Source organism: Terrapene carolina, unplaced genomic scaffold (assembly GCF_002925995.2).
Source record: "Terrapene carolina triunguis isolate 2854851 unplaced genomic scaffold, T_m_triunguis-2.0 Scaffold112, whole genome shotgun sequence".
Lineage (NCBI taxonomy): Eukaryota > Metazoa > Chordata > Testudines > Emydidae > Terrapene > Terrapene triunguis.
This window is the reverse complement of record NW_020664463.1, coordinates 13,402,362-13,422,398: the sequence shown is the minus strand read 5'-3', so window position 1 is coordinate 13,422,398 and position 20,037 is coordinate 13,402,362. Positions and strand designations below refer to the sequence as shown.

Sequence of the window (20,037 nt, the reverse complement as noted above, 5' to 3'; positions counted from 1 at the left end):
TGCCTTTTTATGTGCTTTGCTAGGTGTAAGTCATTTTGTGTTGTAGCCTTTCTCATTTTGTACCTACATGCTTGTACTAGTCTTCTGTACTCATTCTTAGCAATTTGTTCATGTTTCCTCTTTTTGTAGGATTCCTTTTTGATTTTTCAGGTCATTTTAAGAGCTCCTGATGCAGCCCATTTGGCCTCTTATTGTTCTTCCTGTCTTCCTTTCCTATTGGGATAGCTTGCTGTTGTGCCTTTAATATTATCTCCTTGAGAAGCTGCCAGCTCTCCTGAACTCCTTTTTCCCTTATCATTTCTTCCCATGGAACCTTACCTACCAGTTCTCCAAGTTTGTTAAAGTCTGCTTTTTTTTAAGTCTCTTTTCCTTATTCTGCTGCCCTCACTTTTTCCTTTCTTTCGAATCATGAAATGTATCATTTTATGATTACTATCAGTTCTCTTCCACTTTTGGATTTGCAACCAATTCCTCCTTGTTAGTCAGTATCAAGCCTAAAATGGCTGCTGTTCTCCTCTACCTCCGGAATCAAAAAGTTCTCCCCAACACATTCCAAGAACGTATTGGACATTTTGAGTTTTGTCATATTACTTTTCCACCAGATATCTGGGTAGTTAAAATCCACCATTACTAACAGGTCTTATGTTTTGGATATTTCTGTTCTAGAAATATTTGTCATAGAAATGCGTCATCCACCACTTCCTCCTGTTTTAGTTGTCTATCGCAGACCCTTACCCTGATATCAACCTTGTTTTCCCTCCGCCCCTGTCTTTTATCTTCACCCAGAGACTTTCACATGGTTTGTCACTCACCTCCTTCTGGACCTCAGAAGACGTGTAGACCTTCTTAATATACAAAAGGGGGAACAGGTGACCTGATTAGATGAAGTGTCAAATGCACAACATAAATTAATAGTTCAAATATTTGTTACATGATACTTTAATTTTATTGTTTCTTCCTTTATTAGGTAGTTGTTCTGAGTTTCTTTTCAATGATAAAGCTGTTAGCCGATCTGTTTACACAGCAGAGCTTGAAAAAATAGGCATAATTGTCAAAGCAAGGAACTGCATGGTTTTTCAGGTAAGCATTTAAGGTACTTGGTAACCTCCCAAAGCTTGAGTGCAGATTGGGAGTGCTGGGACTAGACAGTTAATGCTGCTCCCTGGTCAGCCAAACAGGTAATTAGTCCCTCATGAATAATAGCAGTCTTGTCCTAGCCTAGAAAGTCTAGGCCATAAAATGGGAATTGCAAGGTTTCTCTGTGTGTTGGGCAATAGAGGGTGTGGAAGGGAGGTAGGGGGAAGCATTATTCATCATGGGAAACCCAGTAATTTCTGTGCTTCAGTTTATAAGTTGAAAAAGGTCTTCATGTTTTGGATTAAAAAAAAAACAAACCTAAAATTGGCTAACCACCTTATTTCTGGAGCCAAAATAATTCTTGACTCAACTTATAATACTCATAAATATGTGGATGGAAAATCTTGTTAGGACATCTAGTTCCTCTTTGACAAGCACAGTTTTTCCTTAAATATATTTTCCAAAGTTCTTTGTCCTGTCTAGTGTGTATTAATCTTCTTAAAGTGTGAATTTACTGCTTTTGAAAAGTGCCATTGTGATGCCTTCTGGTATATTGTCAGTCATCTGGCTACCACCTGTCCTTAAGCAGGAGGAAGCCTTGTCTGTGCCTGCTAGGGGTCAGCCTCCCAACTCTACCAGCCATGAACAATGCAAGCACTCCCCTCTAGGGCTTGCAAGACCCATTGTTTCTCTGCAGGTTGACAATAGGCATGATCCAACGCTCAAGCCCTCTGAGCATCTCCCTGGAGTGTCCAGGTCCAGTCCACTGGGCGCTCACAGTATTCACAGGTTTGCTGCTTCCAAAGAAACAGGGCACTCCTGCTTACCAGTTCTACCTCAGATTACCACTCCTCTTAACAGACAGCACTTATACTTGACTTCACTATAAATTAATTTAACAAAGCATAGAGATTCTAATAATAGCAAGTAGAAGTATTGGAAACAAATGATTACATTTATACAACAAAATCAAAACACACTTTCTAGAGTGTAGGCTTAATTATAAGACATGAGAGTATTTTGTTAGAGTATTGCTCATGCAAAATCCTTGCAGCATTTTACAACCAAGGTTAGCTGTGACCCTCCTTTCAAGAGACAGTCGTGCTGTCAGCTTGCCTCCTGGGTGAAGGATCCTGTGTGTTTCCTTATATCCCCATATATACTCTAAGAGTTCTTTGTCTTTAGTAATAAGCAGGCCTTCCCCTTCAGTTTCTTTCATCCTGTGAATTTCCTTTCTGTAGATTTCACAGTCACTTCTTTTGCCTGTGGCTCAGTATGCAAAAAGGCATACATTATGAGGCATACAATACAAAAATGGCCAGACAAGGAGACAGGTGTCTATTGCCTTCTGTCCGAAAGGAACATTTCTGAGGTATGTCACCTTCTGGTGACTTGCCTTAACTCCAAGACCTTAAGAACATGCCGTATATACTTGATCATAAGCCGGTTCGTTTATATGCCGACCGCCCCCCCCAAGATGGATAAGTAAAAATGGAAAATTTTTATGACCCATTCATAAGCCGACCCTATAATTCAGGGGTCAGCAAACTTTTTGGCTCCCGGGCCATCAGGATAAACCACTAGTGGGCAGAGATGGTTTGTTTACCTCGAGTGTCCGCAGGCACGGAGGTAAACCTAAGTAAAGAAAGTGTCCCGGTGCGCCAGCTGCTTTACTCTGACAGGACGGGCCGGCAACTGGAGGGGAAATGTTTTTTGGGGGGGGGGAGAAGCTGGGGGTCAGGGGAGTAACCCTTGTGACCACCCCCCACAGGACCCCACCCCTAGCCCGGGACCCCCACACTCTCCACATCCCATCCTTTCCCACCTTATTTGGGGAGGGCCAGGGGAGGATGTCTCTGGCCTGGCTGGAACTGCTCCGGCAGGCTGGGCAGCGCGGCCACAGCCTGCTCTGGGGGGTGGGGCCGAGTGACACAGCTGCAGCCTGCCAGCCCCGGAGTTGCAGCTGCTTCAGAGGCTAGGGGGAGAGCAGCGTGGCCAGAAGCGGAGAGACTCTGGCCCCGCCTCTTCCCTTCTAGCTCTGCTGGCTGTGCTGCCTCTCCTTGCTCCCTCTGTTGGGGGGAGGGGCTGTGTCCCACCTCTCCCTCTCTATACCCGTTCATAAGCCGACGCCCCACCCCCCACCCCGTCTCTGGTGCTTCCCTTTTTTACTAATAAAATTTGGCTTATGAACGAGTATATACGGTAATTTTTAGATTAAAAGCATAACTCCTTAAATATTATCTGTACATACATTTTGCAGTGAGTATGATAACCAGTGGGCTACTGGCTCTTGGTAGAGACCTCACATGCCATACTTCAGTGAACTATTATGCATATATCCAACCCAGGGGATCCCTGTAAAACCCTGTGCACTCTGCCAGTTGTCACCAAGAGGTCCCTGGGTCACAGCCACTTATTTGACATCACTAGAGACCAAAATCTTTTTATTTATGAAGAAGGTGCCTCACAATATCACCTTCGCCACATTGGTTTATTAATGAGCCCAAATACTCCTCTGAAGAACCACTTCCAAGGTCAACGTTCATTTTTCTTATCTGTTCAGTTATTGGGCTGTCTATTGAGACTACCAGTAAGGATGCTAATGGTGATAGTGTGCTTTTTGTGAGTTGGAGGTGTATATCCACTGGGAAATAGAGTAAAATCATATAGACTATGGAACCATCTGTGAGTAACCACTCTTGGTAAATAGGGAACTATGGTGGATTTGAATTAGTGACATGCAGACGAAAGACTATATCCCATTGTTAATAGTCTGTTATTGAGTTCTCCAATCCGTTTAGTTTAACCAGATGTTAAATTAACCCCCAAACAATTTTTAAAAAGCAGATTATCTTAAAACAATTGAAACTTACTTTCAGTGGTTGATAATGGGATTTGAATTCTTAGTCCTAATCTGCCTCACAAGTCTGTTAAAATACTAGCTTCCTGTTTAATTTTTTTGCAAACTGTATTTGGCAGTTAAGTATTTTTAGTTTTATATTCCTTCTAATTAGATATCGTGGTTAAAAATCTCTTCTTCTAATTTAGCTTTCCTTTAAATATAGATAATGCATATCAAAAATAGTAATATCACAGTTACAGAATAAATATATACAGTACTTAATTTTCAAGCTCCACTAACTTGTCTGCTTTAAAAAAATTATCAAAATAGGGAAGGAACTGAATCTACATTTCATAAACTCTTAGAAATTTTTAATTAGATAAGTTTCCTCCAGTCCCATAACATAATGGGTGTTGGGATAAATATAACACTGTACTTTGTATTAGTGATAACACTTCCTGACTGGAGTCTTTGTTTCCCAAATTTTAATCTTTAGTATAGAAAAAAATTTGGATGAATTATGTAAATTATATATTCTTGAATAGTGAGGTTTGTTTTGTAATTTCTGATTGACTTTTTACTGCCAGTACTACATGATTCCACAACTTTCGCTTTTTCATATATGGCGTGTCAGTGTCCAGTTTAGGTTCAGTGGACTTTCAAGTCTCTGTGATTGGGAGGCTATTGAAACTAGTGAAATATCATTTGTTATACCTTGATTTTAAGAAACTGAATAGAACAATATTGCCAGCAATTTCAGATTCCCTCTTTGTACAGTACAGTGATCTGCAGTGCTATGATTCTCAGTGCTACATCTTTGAAACTCTATTCTAGGGAGCAGTAGAGTCAATTGCAATGAAGAAGCCCAAGGAGAGAACCCAGCTTTTTGAACAGATTAGTAATTCATGTGAGTTTGCTGAGGAATATGAGAGAAAGAAGAAGAAAATGCAACAGGCAGAGGGGGATGCGCAGTTTAATTATAACAAGAAAAAACATGTGGCAGTAGAACGCAAGCATGCAAAGTTAGAGAAAGAGGAGGTAATTCCAAAAATAACATAAAGGAGGTTTTCATATTTAAGAAAGCATATGGCATAGTGGTTGATCCTGCAAACTCTATTAGCATAGTGTGAGTTTATAGGATCAGAACCTTAGTAAAAGTACATAGAGCTTGGGTCAAACACTTCTAATACATTTAAAATAAATACATTTTCCTTGTTTTCTGTGGAAAGTGGTGGTTCTTTAAAAGTGTTTTTTGGTAAATGCTTTTCCACATAATGTGATTAATTTGTATAATCTGAAATACTTAACCAAAACAAAAAATCAGCAAGGAAGACACTACGTTTTCCTGTGGGACAGGATTAATAGTTAAGTATCTCCTGCCAATGTACATCGGTAGTATGTCGTTTCTGTATTTCTGCCCTTTTTGTACAGTTACTATGTGATGCAGTAGTGGCACTTACTGGGCAGAATGTTTAAAAATGGAAGAATAAACTTTGCATCCAAAAATACTTGGTCTCAGAAGGCTCAATCCTGCAACTTGCCAAACAATGATAGTGAGCTTTGTTCTGGAGGTGTGAAACTTATTGAAACCAAGCTAAATGTCTACATTCTTCTTTTCCCTGGAGTGTTCAGTGACCCTGTATTGCGAAGTTTGTTGCCTGAGTGCATGCATGAGAGAGAAAAAGCAGTTATGATTTACTGTTGGGTGGCATTCATAATATTCAACAGGAAATGGAGTTGAATATAATAGTTTCTAAGTATACTAGGTTCAGTAGTCATAAATATGTTTTTTAATGAAATAAATGACAATGTATTCTGCAGGACTGGCAATTCTTATAGTAACTACTGCATTATATGGCTGAGTTTTTTGTGATTGGCGCACTTTGCTGGAATCATAGTCACCAGTACTTTAGCTCATTTTACTCTGGACCTGAGATTAGACTGCTAGTGACTAAAAATTCTTTTTTAAACTGCAAATAAAAATTTGCTGTTTGTAGGCAGAGCGTTACCAGATGCTGCTTGAAGAGCTGAAAGAAAACAGGATACAGCTGCAACTTTTCCGACTTTATCACAATGAGAAAAAAATTGACTTTTTGAACAACAAATTGGATGAAAAGAACATGGATGTGAATACCAAGGAAGACTCCCTTTCTTCTGCTGAAGACACATTTAAAGCTAAGAAAAAAGTGCTTGGAATATTAAATAGAGACCAACAACACATGGAAAAAGAAATGAAGTAAGTTTTCCTATGATAGAACTGAACTGAGATTTTGAGAGTTAGTCTGCATTCTAAGTTACTCTTCAAAGTGTATTTCCTGATCAAGAGAGTGGGTGAAATTCTGACCCCATTGAAGTCAATGGGAGATTTCTAAAATAATAATCACTGTGTTACAGAATAAATATATATAATACTTAATTTTCAGCCACTTCATTTGTCACTATTCTCAATAAAACATTATACCTGTTCACTATAGCATTGTACTTCATGTTTAAACCTATATTTTTGGTTATATGTATCAAAATATGACCTTTGGACTGGAACATCTCATACTTGGTCCCCACCTAAAAGGTGATTTATTTATTTTTTAAATTAAATTATCTTGTTCCAGGCTGCATTTCTTGTTTCCCTAAAACACAGAGTTGACAAAAATGCATCTTTTTTCCCCCCCTAAAGAACCCTAGAAGCGTCATTGAATCAGAAAAGGCCTCAGTATATTAAAGCAAAGGAGAACACTTCTCACCAAATCAAGAAAGTAGATATGGCTAAGAAATCCTTAAAAGATAATGAGAAACACCTTGCTAAACAAGAGGAAAACATAAAAGAATTGGACACTGAGCTGACTGATGTTGAGAGAAGTTGGAGAGCATATGAAAAGAAGGTTGAAGAGGAGATGTTACAGAGAAGAGCAGATGTTGAGCTGGAAGCAAGTCAAGTGAGTTGTTGTAGGGGGGAAGTACTAGACTGAGTGAAATCCTGGCTCTGTTAAAGCTAATGGGAGTTTGCCATTGACTTCAGTGGGACCATGATTTCATCCATTGTTTTCAAAGAGTGGTTACAAATCCAATTTGACTTAGCTCTTTTTTCCTTGCAATTTAGTCTATCTGTCCAATAGGATGAGGAGAAATGGTGATATTGCCTTTATTTTTCATCTCTTACAGGTTTATCCTGGAAGCCAACAGACTTAAAATCTATGTCAATTTGTACATAAAAACATCTGATACCTGTATTTCTTCTATATGGAGAAATAAATTGTAACATCCCATCGGTTTATTTTTAGCTTACAGTGTGAGCAGTTGCGGTTTGCTAAGTGGTCACAGTTAGCCCAGAATATGATTAGCAACACCATGATTGGGCCTCCTTCCTAGAAGGACAAAATGAGGCTCTACTGTGGTGGCTTAACATAACAAGATTTTTCTTTAATGTTCTTGAGGCTCCTTGTGCTGCATGTAAAATAGCTCTGCCAACTACATGTGCCTGAGCTTAATATAGTTTTTTAACCAGCAAACAGCTGGGATGGATTAAAATTTTTTTTTATAGAACTGATGAAATGATTTAAGGAGGACAATTCAAGCCTCCCAGAAGTTCTAGAGAAAGAGAGCAGTTTTGAGGAGTAAACTTAAGACAGGGGGGTTTCAAAGTTAACCTTTTAAGATGGTTGGAGGTGGTGTATTACTTCTCTTTAATGTGTGAATCATATCCTTTCCAAAGCAATAATGAAAGACTCTCTTCTAGTCGAATCAGTGAAGTTCCAGTGCACAATAGTGAGAGGAGGATTTAGGAGAGCCTAGTCAAGGCATGTGCAGCACCTGTCTGTTTTAAACCCAATCTCCACGGGGTTCCTTGTGAACTGGGGCTGTGGGTCTACAGCATCATGGATCCATTGGTTTTTACTGGGAGCACAAACCGTACATGTGAGGATAGGATAGTAACCATGGAGCAGCTCTTTCGCTGTCAAGGGGCTATGAGGTGGTGTAAGGAAGGAGGTCTTTACCAAACAACTTCCCAGCACACAGCCCAATTGCTACAGATAAGATCAGTTCACAGTTCTGATATAAAGCTGTTTCAGGAAGACATCCCTGCATAATTTTCCAGTTAGTTCACATCGGGAAAACTATTTCTGCAACCATTAGACCTAGAAACTCTTTCAATTTATTTTATTGTACATTAAATTCTGCATAACCTGATGGGTAAGTTTCCTTCCTATTATCCCTGTAGTTTGGGGCAACCCTGTAAATTATGCCCAGGAGGAGTGAGTGGAGGAGTTCCAACTCCTCATTACTGTAGAGATTTGTCAACCTTAGGCATAATTTATAGGGTTGCCCCAAACATAAACCCTTCTGTATACCTCTACAAATGTGCTCCTTGGAGGCTTCCCACATATCAAAATAACTGTTATTCTTAAGAATAATTCCTTTACTTTTGGGCCACTCAGCATCTAGATGATGTCTTGATCCTCTCCTTTTTTCAGAAATATTTATGGAAGCTTTAGTTTGCCTAATCACTTATTTAAAACAAAACTCTAAACTAGACTGTAGGCAAGAAAAAAACAGGAAAATAAAGTTTGAAGTTGTATCTTTCATGGCATCTGATTGTAAGTTACTATCCAGTTATGGAGCCAAGTATTGGCAATCTGTAGTTTTGATAAGGTTGTTAATTTGCTAGTTAAGCACATAATGCAGTGAAAATTTCCCTTTATGTTTAAGGGCAGGAGTAATATTTGAATCTGTTTGTACAGCTGGATCGGTATAAAGAGCTAAAAGAACTAGCGAGAAAGAAAGTAGCTACATTGACCCAGCAACTAGAAAAACTGCAGTGGGAACAAAAAGCAGATCTAGAAAGGATGACATTTGATGAGAGGAAGCAAAAAGAAATTGAGGTACTGAGATGGAATTTAATTTTAGTGGGGAAAAGAAACCCTGTCTCTCTTTGTCTAATACTTGTCCTTCCCTGTCATTATAAATTTTAGTATAATTGTACTGAATACATTCTTTATCAAAAAACACTTCAACCTTGATACAATGCATATGTTTGGGCTTCTCCTCTGACAGACCTACTGCCACATGGCTGGCTCTTTATTCTTCAAAAATTACTTTACATATCTCTTCTAGGATGTGGCTTAGTGAAAGCCTGCTTACAGTATAAACATCCAGATCTGCAATTATAAGGGTATGTCTACACTACGAAATTAGGTCGATTTTATAGAAGTCGATTTTTAGAAATCGATTTTATACAGTCAATTGCGTATGTCCCCACTAAGTGCATGAAGTCGACAGAGTGTGTCCTCACTACCGTGGCTAGCATCGACTTATGGAGCGGTGCACTGTGGGTAGCTATCCGACAGTTCCCGCAGTCTCCGCTGCCCATTGGAATTCTGGGTTAAGCTCCCAATGCCTGATGGGGCAAAAACATTGTCGTGGATGGTTTTGGGTACATGTCATCAGTCACCCCTTCCTCTGTGAAAGCAATGGCAGACAATCGTTTTGCGCCTTTTTTCCATGCAGACGCCATACTACGGCAAGCATGGAGCCCGCTCAGCTCACCGTCACCGGTGCTGTCGTGTCCTGGGTGCTGTTGTCAGCAGACGGTGCAGTAGGACTGCTAACGGTCGTCACCCACCGCTTCCGCTGCAACTCTGCTCTCCTGGTGCCATGAATGCACCTTGCAGGTCCTCTCGTCGTTCTGTATAAATATCTATTCTCATGGCATCCGTTGTCATCCCCGCTTCCGCTGCAACTCTGCTCTCCTGCAGACGCCATACCACAGCAAGCATGGAGTCCGCTCAGCTCACTACTGCTGTTTGTGAGCATTGTATACACCTCGCGCATTATCCTGCAGTATGTGCAGAACCTGCAAAAGCAGGCGAGGAGGCGACGACAGCACGATCACAATAGCGATGAGGACATGGACACAGACTTCTCTCAAAGCACGGGCCCTGGCAATTTGGACATCATGGTGGTAATGGGACAGGTTCCTGCCGTTCAACGCCGATTCTGGGCCCGGGAAACAAGCATAGACTGGTGGGACCGCATAGTGTTGTAGGTCTGGGATGATTCCCAGTGGCTGCAAAACTTTCGCATGCATAGGGGCACTTTCATGGAATTTTGTGATTTGCTTTCCCCTGTCCTGAAGCGCAAGAATACCAAGATGAGAGTAGCTCTCACAGTTGAGAAGCAAGTGGCGATAGCCCTCTGGAAGCTTGCAACGCCAGACAGCTACTGGTCAGTCGGGAATCAATTTGGAGTGGGTAAATATACTGTGGGGGCTGCTGTGATCCAAGTAGCCAACGCAATCACTGAGCTGCTGCTATCAAGGGTAGTAACTCTGGGAAATGTGCAGGTCATAGTGGATGGCTTTGCTGCAATGGGGTTCCCTAACTGTGGTGGGGCGATAGACGGAACGCATATCCCTATCTTGGGACCGGACCACCTTGGCAGCCAGTACGTAAACCGCAAGGGGTACTTTTAAATGGTGCTGCAAGCACTGGTGGATCACAAGGGACGTTTCACCGACATCAGTGTGGGATGGCCGGGAAAGGTGCATGACGCTTGCATCTTCAGGAACTCTGGTCTGTTTGAACAGGCGCAGGAAGGAACTTATTCCCAGACCAGAAAATTACCGTTGGGGATGTTGAAATACCTATAGTTATCCTTGGGGACCCAGCCTACCCCTTGCTCCCATGGCTCATGAAGCCATACACAGGCACCCTGGACAGTAATAAGGAGCAGTTCAACTATAGGCTGAGCAAGAGCAGAATGGTGGTAGAATGTGCATTTGGACGTTTAAAAGCTTGCTGGTGCAGTTTACTGACTAGGTTAGACCTCAGCGAAACCAATATTCCCATTGTTATTGCTGCTTGCTGTGTGTGCCACAATATCTGTGAGAGTAAGGGGGAGACATTTATGGTGGGCTGGGAGGTTGAGGCAAATTGTCTGGCGGCTGATTACGCGCAGCCAGACACCGGGGCGATTAGAAGAGCACAGCTGGCCGCCCTGCGCATCAGAGAAGCTTTGAAAACCAGTTTCATGACTGGCCAGGCTACGGTGTGACAGTTCTTTTTGTTTCTCCTTGATGAAAACCCGCCCCCTTGATTGACTCTACTTCCCTGTACGCCAACAGATCTCCCACCTTCGATCACTGCTTTCAGAGGCAATAAAGTCATTTATTGTTTCAAAATCATGCATTCTTTATTAATTCATCACACACATAGGGGGAACACTCGCAAGGTAGCTCGGGAGGGGTGGGTCAGGAGGGAAGCACTGGGTGGGGTGGTAGAGGAGGGAAGGACAAGGCCACACTACAGTTCAAAGCACCTGTCTGGTAAACAGGAGATACTGGGTTCAACTCCCAGTGGTGCCTTGTTGTACGGCTTTTTTGTGCGGGAGGGATAGCTCAGTGGTTTGAGCATTGGCCTGCTAAACCCTGGATTATGAGTTCAATCCTTGAGGAGGACATTTAGGGATTTGGGGCAAAAATCTGTCTGGAGATTGGTCCTGGTTTGAGCAGGGGGTTGGACTAGATGACCTCCCTGAGGTTCCTTCCAACCCTGACATTCTAAAAAAAGGCAAAAAACTTATTGAATGCTTAGCCTTCTTTTGCTTGGGCAATCCGCTGGGGTGGAGTGGCTGGGTGCCTGTAGCCTCCCCCCAACTGCGTGGCTAGTATCAGGGAAGATTCCTGTCAGCCAAACGCGAACAGCTCAGCATGAATGGGCCTCCCCCCACCGCGTGGCTAACAGTGGGGATGATTTCTTTTCAGCCAAAGACAAACAGCCCAGCAGGAACGGGCACCTCTGAATGTCCCCTTAAACAAATTTCTCGTATTTCAACGAGGTCACCATGAATGATATCACTCTCCTGAGGTTAACACAGAGAGATAAAGAACGGATGTTGCTTGAATGCCAGCAAAGCCCGGGCCCATTCGCTGCAATGCTTTGTTCTGCAATGATTCCAGACTACTTGCTACTGGCTTGGCGTGGTAAAGTGTCCTACCATGGAGGATGGAATAAGGCTGCCCTCCCCAGAAACCTTCTGCAAAGGCTTTTAGAGTAGCTCCAAGAGAGCTTCATGGAGATGTCCCTGGAAGATTTCCGCTCCATCCCCAGACATGTTAACAGACTTTTCCAGTAGCTATACTGGCCGCAAATGCATCCCAAGTCTTCAGGGCAAATTAATCATTAAACACGCTTGCTTTTAAACCTTGTATTATATTTACAAAGGTACACTCACCAGAGGTGCCTTCTCCGGCTTCATGGTCCGGGAGCCCACCTTGAGAGGGTTGGGAGGGTATTGGCTCCAGGATGATGAACAGTTCCTGGCTGCCGGGGAGAAGGGATTCTCCGCTTGCCTGCTGTGCACTATCCTCAACCTCCTCATCTTCCTCATCCACAAAATCCTCATCCCTGTTGCGTGAGTCTCTCCCCTTGCAGGTGACCACGGACAGTGGTGGGGTAGTGGTAGGGGCCCCCCCTAGAATTGCATGCAGCTCATCATAGAAGTGGCATGTATGGGGCTCTGACCTGGAGTGATCGTTTGCCTCCTTTGTTTTTTGATAGGCTTGCCTGGGCTCCTTAATTTTCATGCGGCACTGCTGTGTGTCCCTGTCGTAGCCTCTGTCCATCATGCCCTTGGAGATTTTGGCATATATATTGGCATTTCGTCTTTTGGAACGGAGTTCTGCCTGCACGGATTCTTCTCCCCATACAGAAATCAGATCTAGTACCTCCCGTTCGGTCCATGCTGAAGCTCTTTTGCGATTCTGGGACTGCATGGTCACCTGTGCTGATGAGCTCTGCATGGTCACCTGTGCTGATCAGCTCGCCACGCTGGCCAAACAGGAAATGAAATTCAAAAGTTCCCGGGGCTTTTCCTGTCTACCTGGCCAGTGCATCTGAGTTGAGAGTGCTGTCCAGAGCAGTCACAATGGAGCACTCTGGGATAGCTCCCAGAGGCCAATACCGTCTAATTGCGTCCACACTACCCCAAATTCGACCCAGCGAGGTCGATTTTAGCGCTAAACCCCTCGCTGGGGAGGAGTACAGAAATAGATTTTAAGAGCCCTTTAAGTAGACAAAACAGGCTTGGTCGTGTGGACAGGTGCAGGATTAAATCGACCTAACGCTGCTAAATTCAACCTAAACTCGTAGTGTAGACCAGGGCTAAGAGTGAGATAGATACACACTGTCCTCAGTTCCTTCTTACTATGACAACTGTAGTGTTCGGACTCTGCAGTATCAATGGTGTGTCTTGTCAGCTCTTTCCTTTTTCCATTGTAGTTAGCTTTCCACCTGGATATTGTTGTGGCTGATTTTTGTGTTCTTGGGATCAGGACAATTTTTTGGTTTCCTGCCTGCTTTTGGAATTCGGCTCCAGGGTGTGGATTTTGTGCCAACTGCATAGACAGAAAAGTGAACATTTCTGGTTCCTTATAGCATTGACTTATGACAGATCCGAACAAGAAGTGTCATGTGACAATAAAATATTTACATTGCACCAGAGCGCTTGCCGTTTTCTCTCTTCGGAAGAAGATGAGTGTCCTGCCCAGGGTTCATTCTGTGTGACCTTTATACCTGGAGACAGAAAGGACAGAGTCCCATTTTAAAGGCTTGCCTTTCCCTGGAAACATCGCTGCAGTTGGGATTTGAGGGTTTTTTTTCCCAACTCCCTGTGAAAATCTTGTAGTTTTATCAACTACTATGAAGTGCAGAGTCAGCTGGATGTGGGCTTCTTCATCTTTTGACATTGAGAGAAGGTGTGGATGGATCTTCATATATATTCAGAATACTTCAAAATGGATGAGACTTTCTCAGTGGACATACCAGTTTGCTCATGTTCCAGGGTTGGACGGTGTAAGGGCTCATATCTAACACTGCTTTTTTGGTGCACGCTGTTTCCTTGGCATAGATTTCCAAAGTAGTTGCTTGGATTGCTAATCATCCACAGATACCTTTTTCAGAAGAGCAGTTCAACAGTCGTTTTTAAAATTAGAATTCTTCCAACTGTGTTTGCACCCAGGAAGGGTACTGCTTTTAATCTTCCACAAGTGAGAATATATAGAGGCAATTCTCTAAGTAGAAATGTTACTTACATGTAGCTATTTTTAGAGTAAAACGACTTTTAGATACTGCACTCTCTTCTCACTATCCCCACTTCTTTGGAAATCTGATTGGTCTCCTTTACTTAGGCCTGGTCCACACTAACCCCCCACTTTGGACTAAGGTACGCAAATTCAGCTACATTAATAACGTAGCTGAATTCGAAGTACCTTAGTCCGAACTTACCCCGGGTCCAGATGCGGCAGGCAGGCTCCCCCGTCGATGCTGCGTACTCCTCTCGCCGAGCTGGAGTACTGACGGCGAGCACTTCCAGGATCGATCCCAGAAGATTGATTGCCTGCCGCCGAACCAGGAAGTAAGTGTAGACGTACCCGTAGTGAATGAAAGGAAATGAAAGAAGCTGAAGCTGTCTCTCTCTTATCAACTCATATCTGAACATTTGGAGATGTCCATATCCACGCTTAAAAATTTGAGGGAAAGAAGACACATAGTAATACTCTAGAGTTCTTTCTGGAATTTCACATAAACAGAATTCCAGTAAAAATTATTACCATAAAATGGAACTAATGCAACTCCGTGTCCCTGAATTGTTCTGAGCTTTGAAACAATTTTCTTACCCATTATAAATAGAATGCAATGGTATGTTTGAATAACTTTCCTCCATTTTCTTAGCTATTAATCAGAACAGCACAACTGCGTTTCACAGGGTGAACATATTTTCATTTTCTTCTTCTTTTTTTTAAAGAGACAGTTTTACAGCCGATGTCTGCTTCATGTTTTTTAATATTTGAAACAACTAGATGGAACACGGTATGGTTACAAATAATAAAATATTCATTTCCTTACCTACTTTATTGATTCAGATAAAGGAAAGTGAAGGAATTTGAAATCTAATTTCCCTGTCACTATATACTGGACACTTTTTGTTTTAATTTTTGTACTTTATTCAGTTTGGACAGTGAAAAAAGACTAGTAATTTCACTTGCTGGTTCATATTCACTAGTACAATGCTGTGATGTTGGGTTTCAAATTCTGTAGAGGGACACTTAATTTTAAAATCTGAAGTATTTATAAAACAAAGAAAGCAAGTCTATTAGCAGATTTTATAAAACTTTTACATTTGTTTTAAATCCTAAACTTTGGTATTTAACTAAATGTTAAAAGGGTATTACCAAGTAGTATTTATGAAAGTGTCAAGATCCATTCACATTGAAGAATCTCTGTACTAATTGGCTTGAAAACAATAGTGTAGATTTGGTAGATATAGTATATTATTCACATGGGAAATATCTATCAACTAAATATGCAAAGTGGTATGCTGTGACTTGACTTCAATGGATATTTCATGGTTAAGGTTAGCCACATAGCTAAATATCAGTGCCCCACTCTGAAAATGTAGTGATATATAGTATTAGAAAATTGGCTTTAGAATTGTTTAATTTTGTAAATTGCATCCTATTTATGGTTGTTTAGGAAAGTATAAAGCAAGTTGTGGAACAGATAGAAGACCACAAAAAACGAATTGAGAAGTTGGAGGACTATACCAAGTCATGCACGTATGTTTGTTTTTTAAATATATTAAAATAAATTGCAGTTCAGACACTTTACATATTATAAAAAAAATTGTTGAAAACCTGCCTTTTTAAGGTGTATTTTTAAATGTAAGAGTAATATTTCTTGCATTAAATCCTTTTATTTGTCCTTAGTTGTAATTTTTCAATAATGTTGGGTGTTGAAATCGGAATCAGAGGGGAGAGTCATCCAAGACAGATTCTGCTGTCCTCCCAGATGTTACTTCACACATTTTTTTTGTTTTTTGTGATTGCTTCCTCTCCCTCATAAGTATATGAGGATCGTGTCTTCATTATGGACTAGATTCTGGATTTACCACAAGGTTTGAATAAAAGGGCAGAATGCAGCTTAGTCGTTTTGCTGCCCTGGAAGCAGAATAGAGGCCAGATTGTGAATTAGTCACAGTTTATTCCCTGGTCCATATCTTCCTCCTGCCCCTGTTTTGAGTATGCAGAGTAGCTGCACCATCTCTTTTCCTGTCACATATTACTTCCCCCTTCACACTGGCTCAGCTGTGCTGGCTTGTACTTGGATGGATCAGAGGTCTGCCATGGAGGGGGAGCTGCAACCCAGCAGAGGGATGTTGTGACCCACAATGCACAGGTGAGCAAGGGAGTACCTTATGCCCTGTGCACGTGTGTAAAGTGGGACATGATTTTGCCATAGACTTTTCAGATCATTTTAGCAAAACTGTAAATTATATTGATTCACGGTCATGTTATGCCCTCTGTGTGCATGTATTTGAGAGCAGATTTTGGACTCAATTTAGAAACATTTATATTACTGCTTCCAACCATGTGAGTTGTGTGGCTAAATCCCTATGTAACTTGCTGAAAAAATCCTGTGAATAACCAGGAAAATAAATAGAAGCTTTTTTTTATTTATTTGAAAAACATGCATCTAAAGGAAAGCCAAAAAGTATTTGGTTTAACTTCTGTAACGTAGTGGTCACGTATGCCCGGTGTCTGGTCTTTTTAGAACAGCTGAACAAATATTCGGTTAACCACTTAAATTTTAGCAAAAGATGACATTGTATAGATATCAAATCTTCTAAATGGCAGCAGTTCAACTTGTTTGTTAGTAAAATCTGTTATTTCATCATTTGACTTTCATGCATCAAAATCTTGTTTCCATATAAAGATTTTGAGTTCAGCCCAGAGGCTCACACCTGTGGAATAAAATCACTCTACTCATAAAATTAATGAAAAGTTAAGACAATATAATTGGGATACATTTTTCTCACATCTTCCCTTATTTTGGTTTAAAGTGAATTGTTAGCAGAGAAAAAACAACAGGAGAAGGTCCTAACTGATGAAATGGAGAATTCAAGGGTACAGATAGCTCAAGTAAATGAAGAACTAAACAAAATAGTTGGTGAGCTGCAGAATGCTAGAATTGACTACCATGAAGGAAGACGCCAGCAAATGAGAGCAGAGATACTGGAGAGTCTCAAAAGACTTTATCCTGATTCTGTGGTAATTGGATGGATTTATTTGCATTTTTGTGGTTATAATTAGATTTGAGATTTGCATTTGCAGTTGTGGTATATGTGGCAGCCTGGGACTTTCTGTGGCCATCTGGAATATATTTTAACTTTCACTCTACACCTCTACCTCAATATAACACGACCCGATATAACGCAAATTCGGATATAACGCGGTAAAGCAGTGCTCCGGGGGGCGGGGCTGCGCACTCCGGTGGATCAAAGCAAGTTCAATATAACGCGGTTTCACGTATAACGTGGTAAGATTTTTTGGCTCCCGAGGACAGCGTTATATCGAGGTAGAGGTGTATTTTATGTATTCTAGGAACACTTGTAAATGGGAATGACAATGCAAATTTTGTACTACAAAAGAACAGTAAATTTATTAAATTCAATCTTTGTGAATTTAAAGAATTAAGTGATTGAACTGACACCAACCTTCAGATTATGAAAGTTTAAAAATTAGTTTATATTAGTAGTAAACTTATGTTACTTTTTTGTGACATTGATAAGCATGCTATTCATTCATGACTTTATTTTTACAAATTTCAAATGGGAGTATCAATGTAAAAATTAGAATGATTAAAATTAAGAGCAGCAGTGGCATTTCTTGGCTGAGCTAGAGTTTCATAGTGTGGTAGGATGACAGAACTGCAGAGCATTTTACTATAAGGTTGTGCTAGTGTATATGTGTGTATATTTTATTAGAAGTGGGAATGCAATTTTTTTTTAACTGCGAGGAACTTCAGTTTCAGATTATCCACTATGGTAAATTGTGTGACAAAGTTCCTCCTCTATCTTGGTGGGTCCTGTGATTACTGGCGGATTTTCTTGCCTCAGAGATTCACCATGTGGGTTGGGGAACAGCCCAGAGTCCTTCCCCTCTGGAAGAACCTACAGTCCAGGTCAATTGGGAGGTTTGGGGGGAACCCGGGCCCACCCTCTACTCCGGGTTCCAGCCCAGGGCCCTGTGGACTGCCACTGTCTATAGTGCCTCCTGTAACAGCTGCATGACAGCTACAACTCCCTGGGCTACTTCCCCATGGCCTCCTCCAAACACCTTCCTTATTCTCACCACAGGACCTTCCTCCTGGTGTCTGATAACGCTTGTGCTCCTCAGTCCTCCAGCAGCACACCCTCTCACTCTCAGTTCCTTGCGCCTCTTGCTCCCAGCTCCTCATACTCGCACCACAAACTGAAGTGAGCTCCTTTTAAAACCCAGGTGCCCTGATTAGCCTGCCTTAATTGATTCTAGTAGCTTCTTCTTAATTGGCTCCAGGTGTCCTAATTAGCCTGCCTGCCTTAACTGGTTCTAGCAGGTTCCTGATTACTCTAGTACAGCCCCTGCTCTGGTCACTCAGGGGACAGAAAACTACTCATCCAGTGACCAGTATATTTGCCCTCTACTAGACTCCTGTACCCCACTGGTCTGGGTATGTCACAATTGTTAAACAGTATGTTTACTTCACTGATACTAAAAATAATTGATAACATTTAGGCTTGTGTGTAAGATGTGATATACATGGGTTGTAGTCTTATTTTAGAGGATACAATAACATTCAGAGCTGTCAGTCAAGATCCAGATTGCTTAAGCTTCTCCCATTTTTGCCACCAGAAAGCTATACTTTGGCCTGAAATGTATATGGCTTTATTAATTGCTTCCTCATCTGTGAAAGATTTATCATTTCTCAATTTTGTTATCTTAAGTTTGGAAGACTGCTTGACTTGTGTCATCCTATCCATAAAAAATATCAGCTGGCTGTTACCAAAGTCTTCGGCAAGTACATGAGTGCCATTGTTGTGGCTACTGAAAAAATAGCAAGGGATTGCATTCGATTCCTAAAGGAGGAAAGAGCTGAGCCTGAAACATTTCTTGCTTTGGATTACCTTGATGTAAGTTTTTTCTTTTCATCAGCAAATTCAGTTTTAAGATTGCTTAAGGTAGAATTTAAGTTGTATATGGATATATAAAATGTAAGTGTTTAAGCATAAATAAAGCTATTGTAGAGACATTATATGCCTCAAAAGGTTCTTGACTGCTATAAAAACTAAAACCCTTTCCTTTTCTGCACTGTGTACTTAAGACCCTTTATTGTAATTCTGTCCCTTGGGGTATGTCTGTACTTACCGCCAGACCCAGAGGTAAGCAATCGATCTTCTGGGATCGATCCCGGAAGTGCTCGCCGTCGACGCCGGTACTCCTGCTCCGCGAGAGGAGTACGCGGAGTCGACGGGGAAGCCTGCCTGCCACGTCTGGACCCGCGGTAAGTTCGAACTAAGGTACTTCAACTTCAGCTACGTTATTGACGTAGCTGAAGTTGCGTATCTTAGTTCGAAGTGGGGGGTTAGTGTGGACCAGGCCCTAGTTGCTCCTCCTCATGTAACTGGTTTTACTGGCTTCAGTATGTATTAAATCATGCTTTTATAAACTAGTTCCTTAAGCCATATAGTAAAATGGATCTGTCCCTAAACTTGTAGCATTTCAGAGAAAACTACTATAGAGGCCTGCAATTCAGACTTGTCCCCCAGGCCATCCATAGTTTAATATTCTGTCCCAATATGGAAATTTGTTTGCGTTGTAGTTTGGCCCCTGAAAGAGCTGAGATACAAAGGTCTGCTATATTTTGAGAAAACATTTCTAGCCTCTTTTTGTATTTACTAATAACATTTTAACAAATTCAGCCTATTGGAAACCGATTTATTCTATAGATAGAATACTTTACTTCTGAAAAAACAACAAGGAGTCCGGTGGTACCTTAAAGATCTATGACAGAATCATTGTTCCCATGTTAAAATTGAAAACCTGTTATTTTGCCTTTTAAATTTGATATAAGCAATCACTATTCTAGGCACTGATTCAGGAAAGCAATTATGTGTTTTGCTCAATAGAGATGGATTTAAGCACATGCTTATATATGCTTAAGTGCTGTCCTGATTATGGATGTTTTCTTGAATCGAAGTCCTAATGTTTTTACATAAATCCTAGCATCTTTGATTGTAGATTTTTAATG

The 20,037-nt window shown here is 41.3% G+C and overlaps 1 protein-coding gene across 4 annotated transcripts in view; it reads left to right on the top strand.

Annotated features, from left to right (window-relative positions):
• Positions 1-20,037, top strand: part of SMC1B (structural maintenance of chromosomes 1B) — a 62,965-nt gene that overhangs the window by 4,564 nt on the left and 38,364 nt on the right. For all 4 annotated transcript variants that reach the window (XM_024204412.2, XM_024204413.2, XM_024204410.2 and 1 more), the window contains exons 3-10: positions 968-1,080; positions 4,754-4,957; positions 5,917-6,155; positions 6,594-6,852; positions 8,656-8,796; positions 15,445-15,527; positions 16,811-17,018; positions 18,734-18,919. In XM_024204412.2, coding sequence (XP_024060180.1) covers positions 968-1,080; positions 4,754-4,957; positions 5,917-6,155; positions 6,594-6,852; positions 8,656-8,796; positions 15,445-15,527; positions 16,811-17,018; positions 18,734-18,919 — 1,433 coding nt within the window. The remainder of the gene's footprint in view (positions 1-967; positions 1,081-4,753; positions 4,958-5,916; positions 6,156-6,593; positions 6,853-8,655; positions 8,797-15,444; positions 15,528-16,810; positions 17,019-18,733; positions 18,920-20,037) is intronic.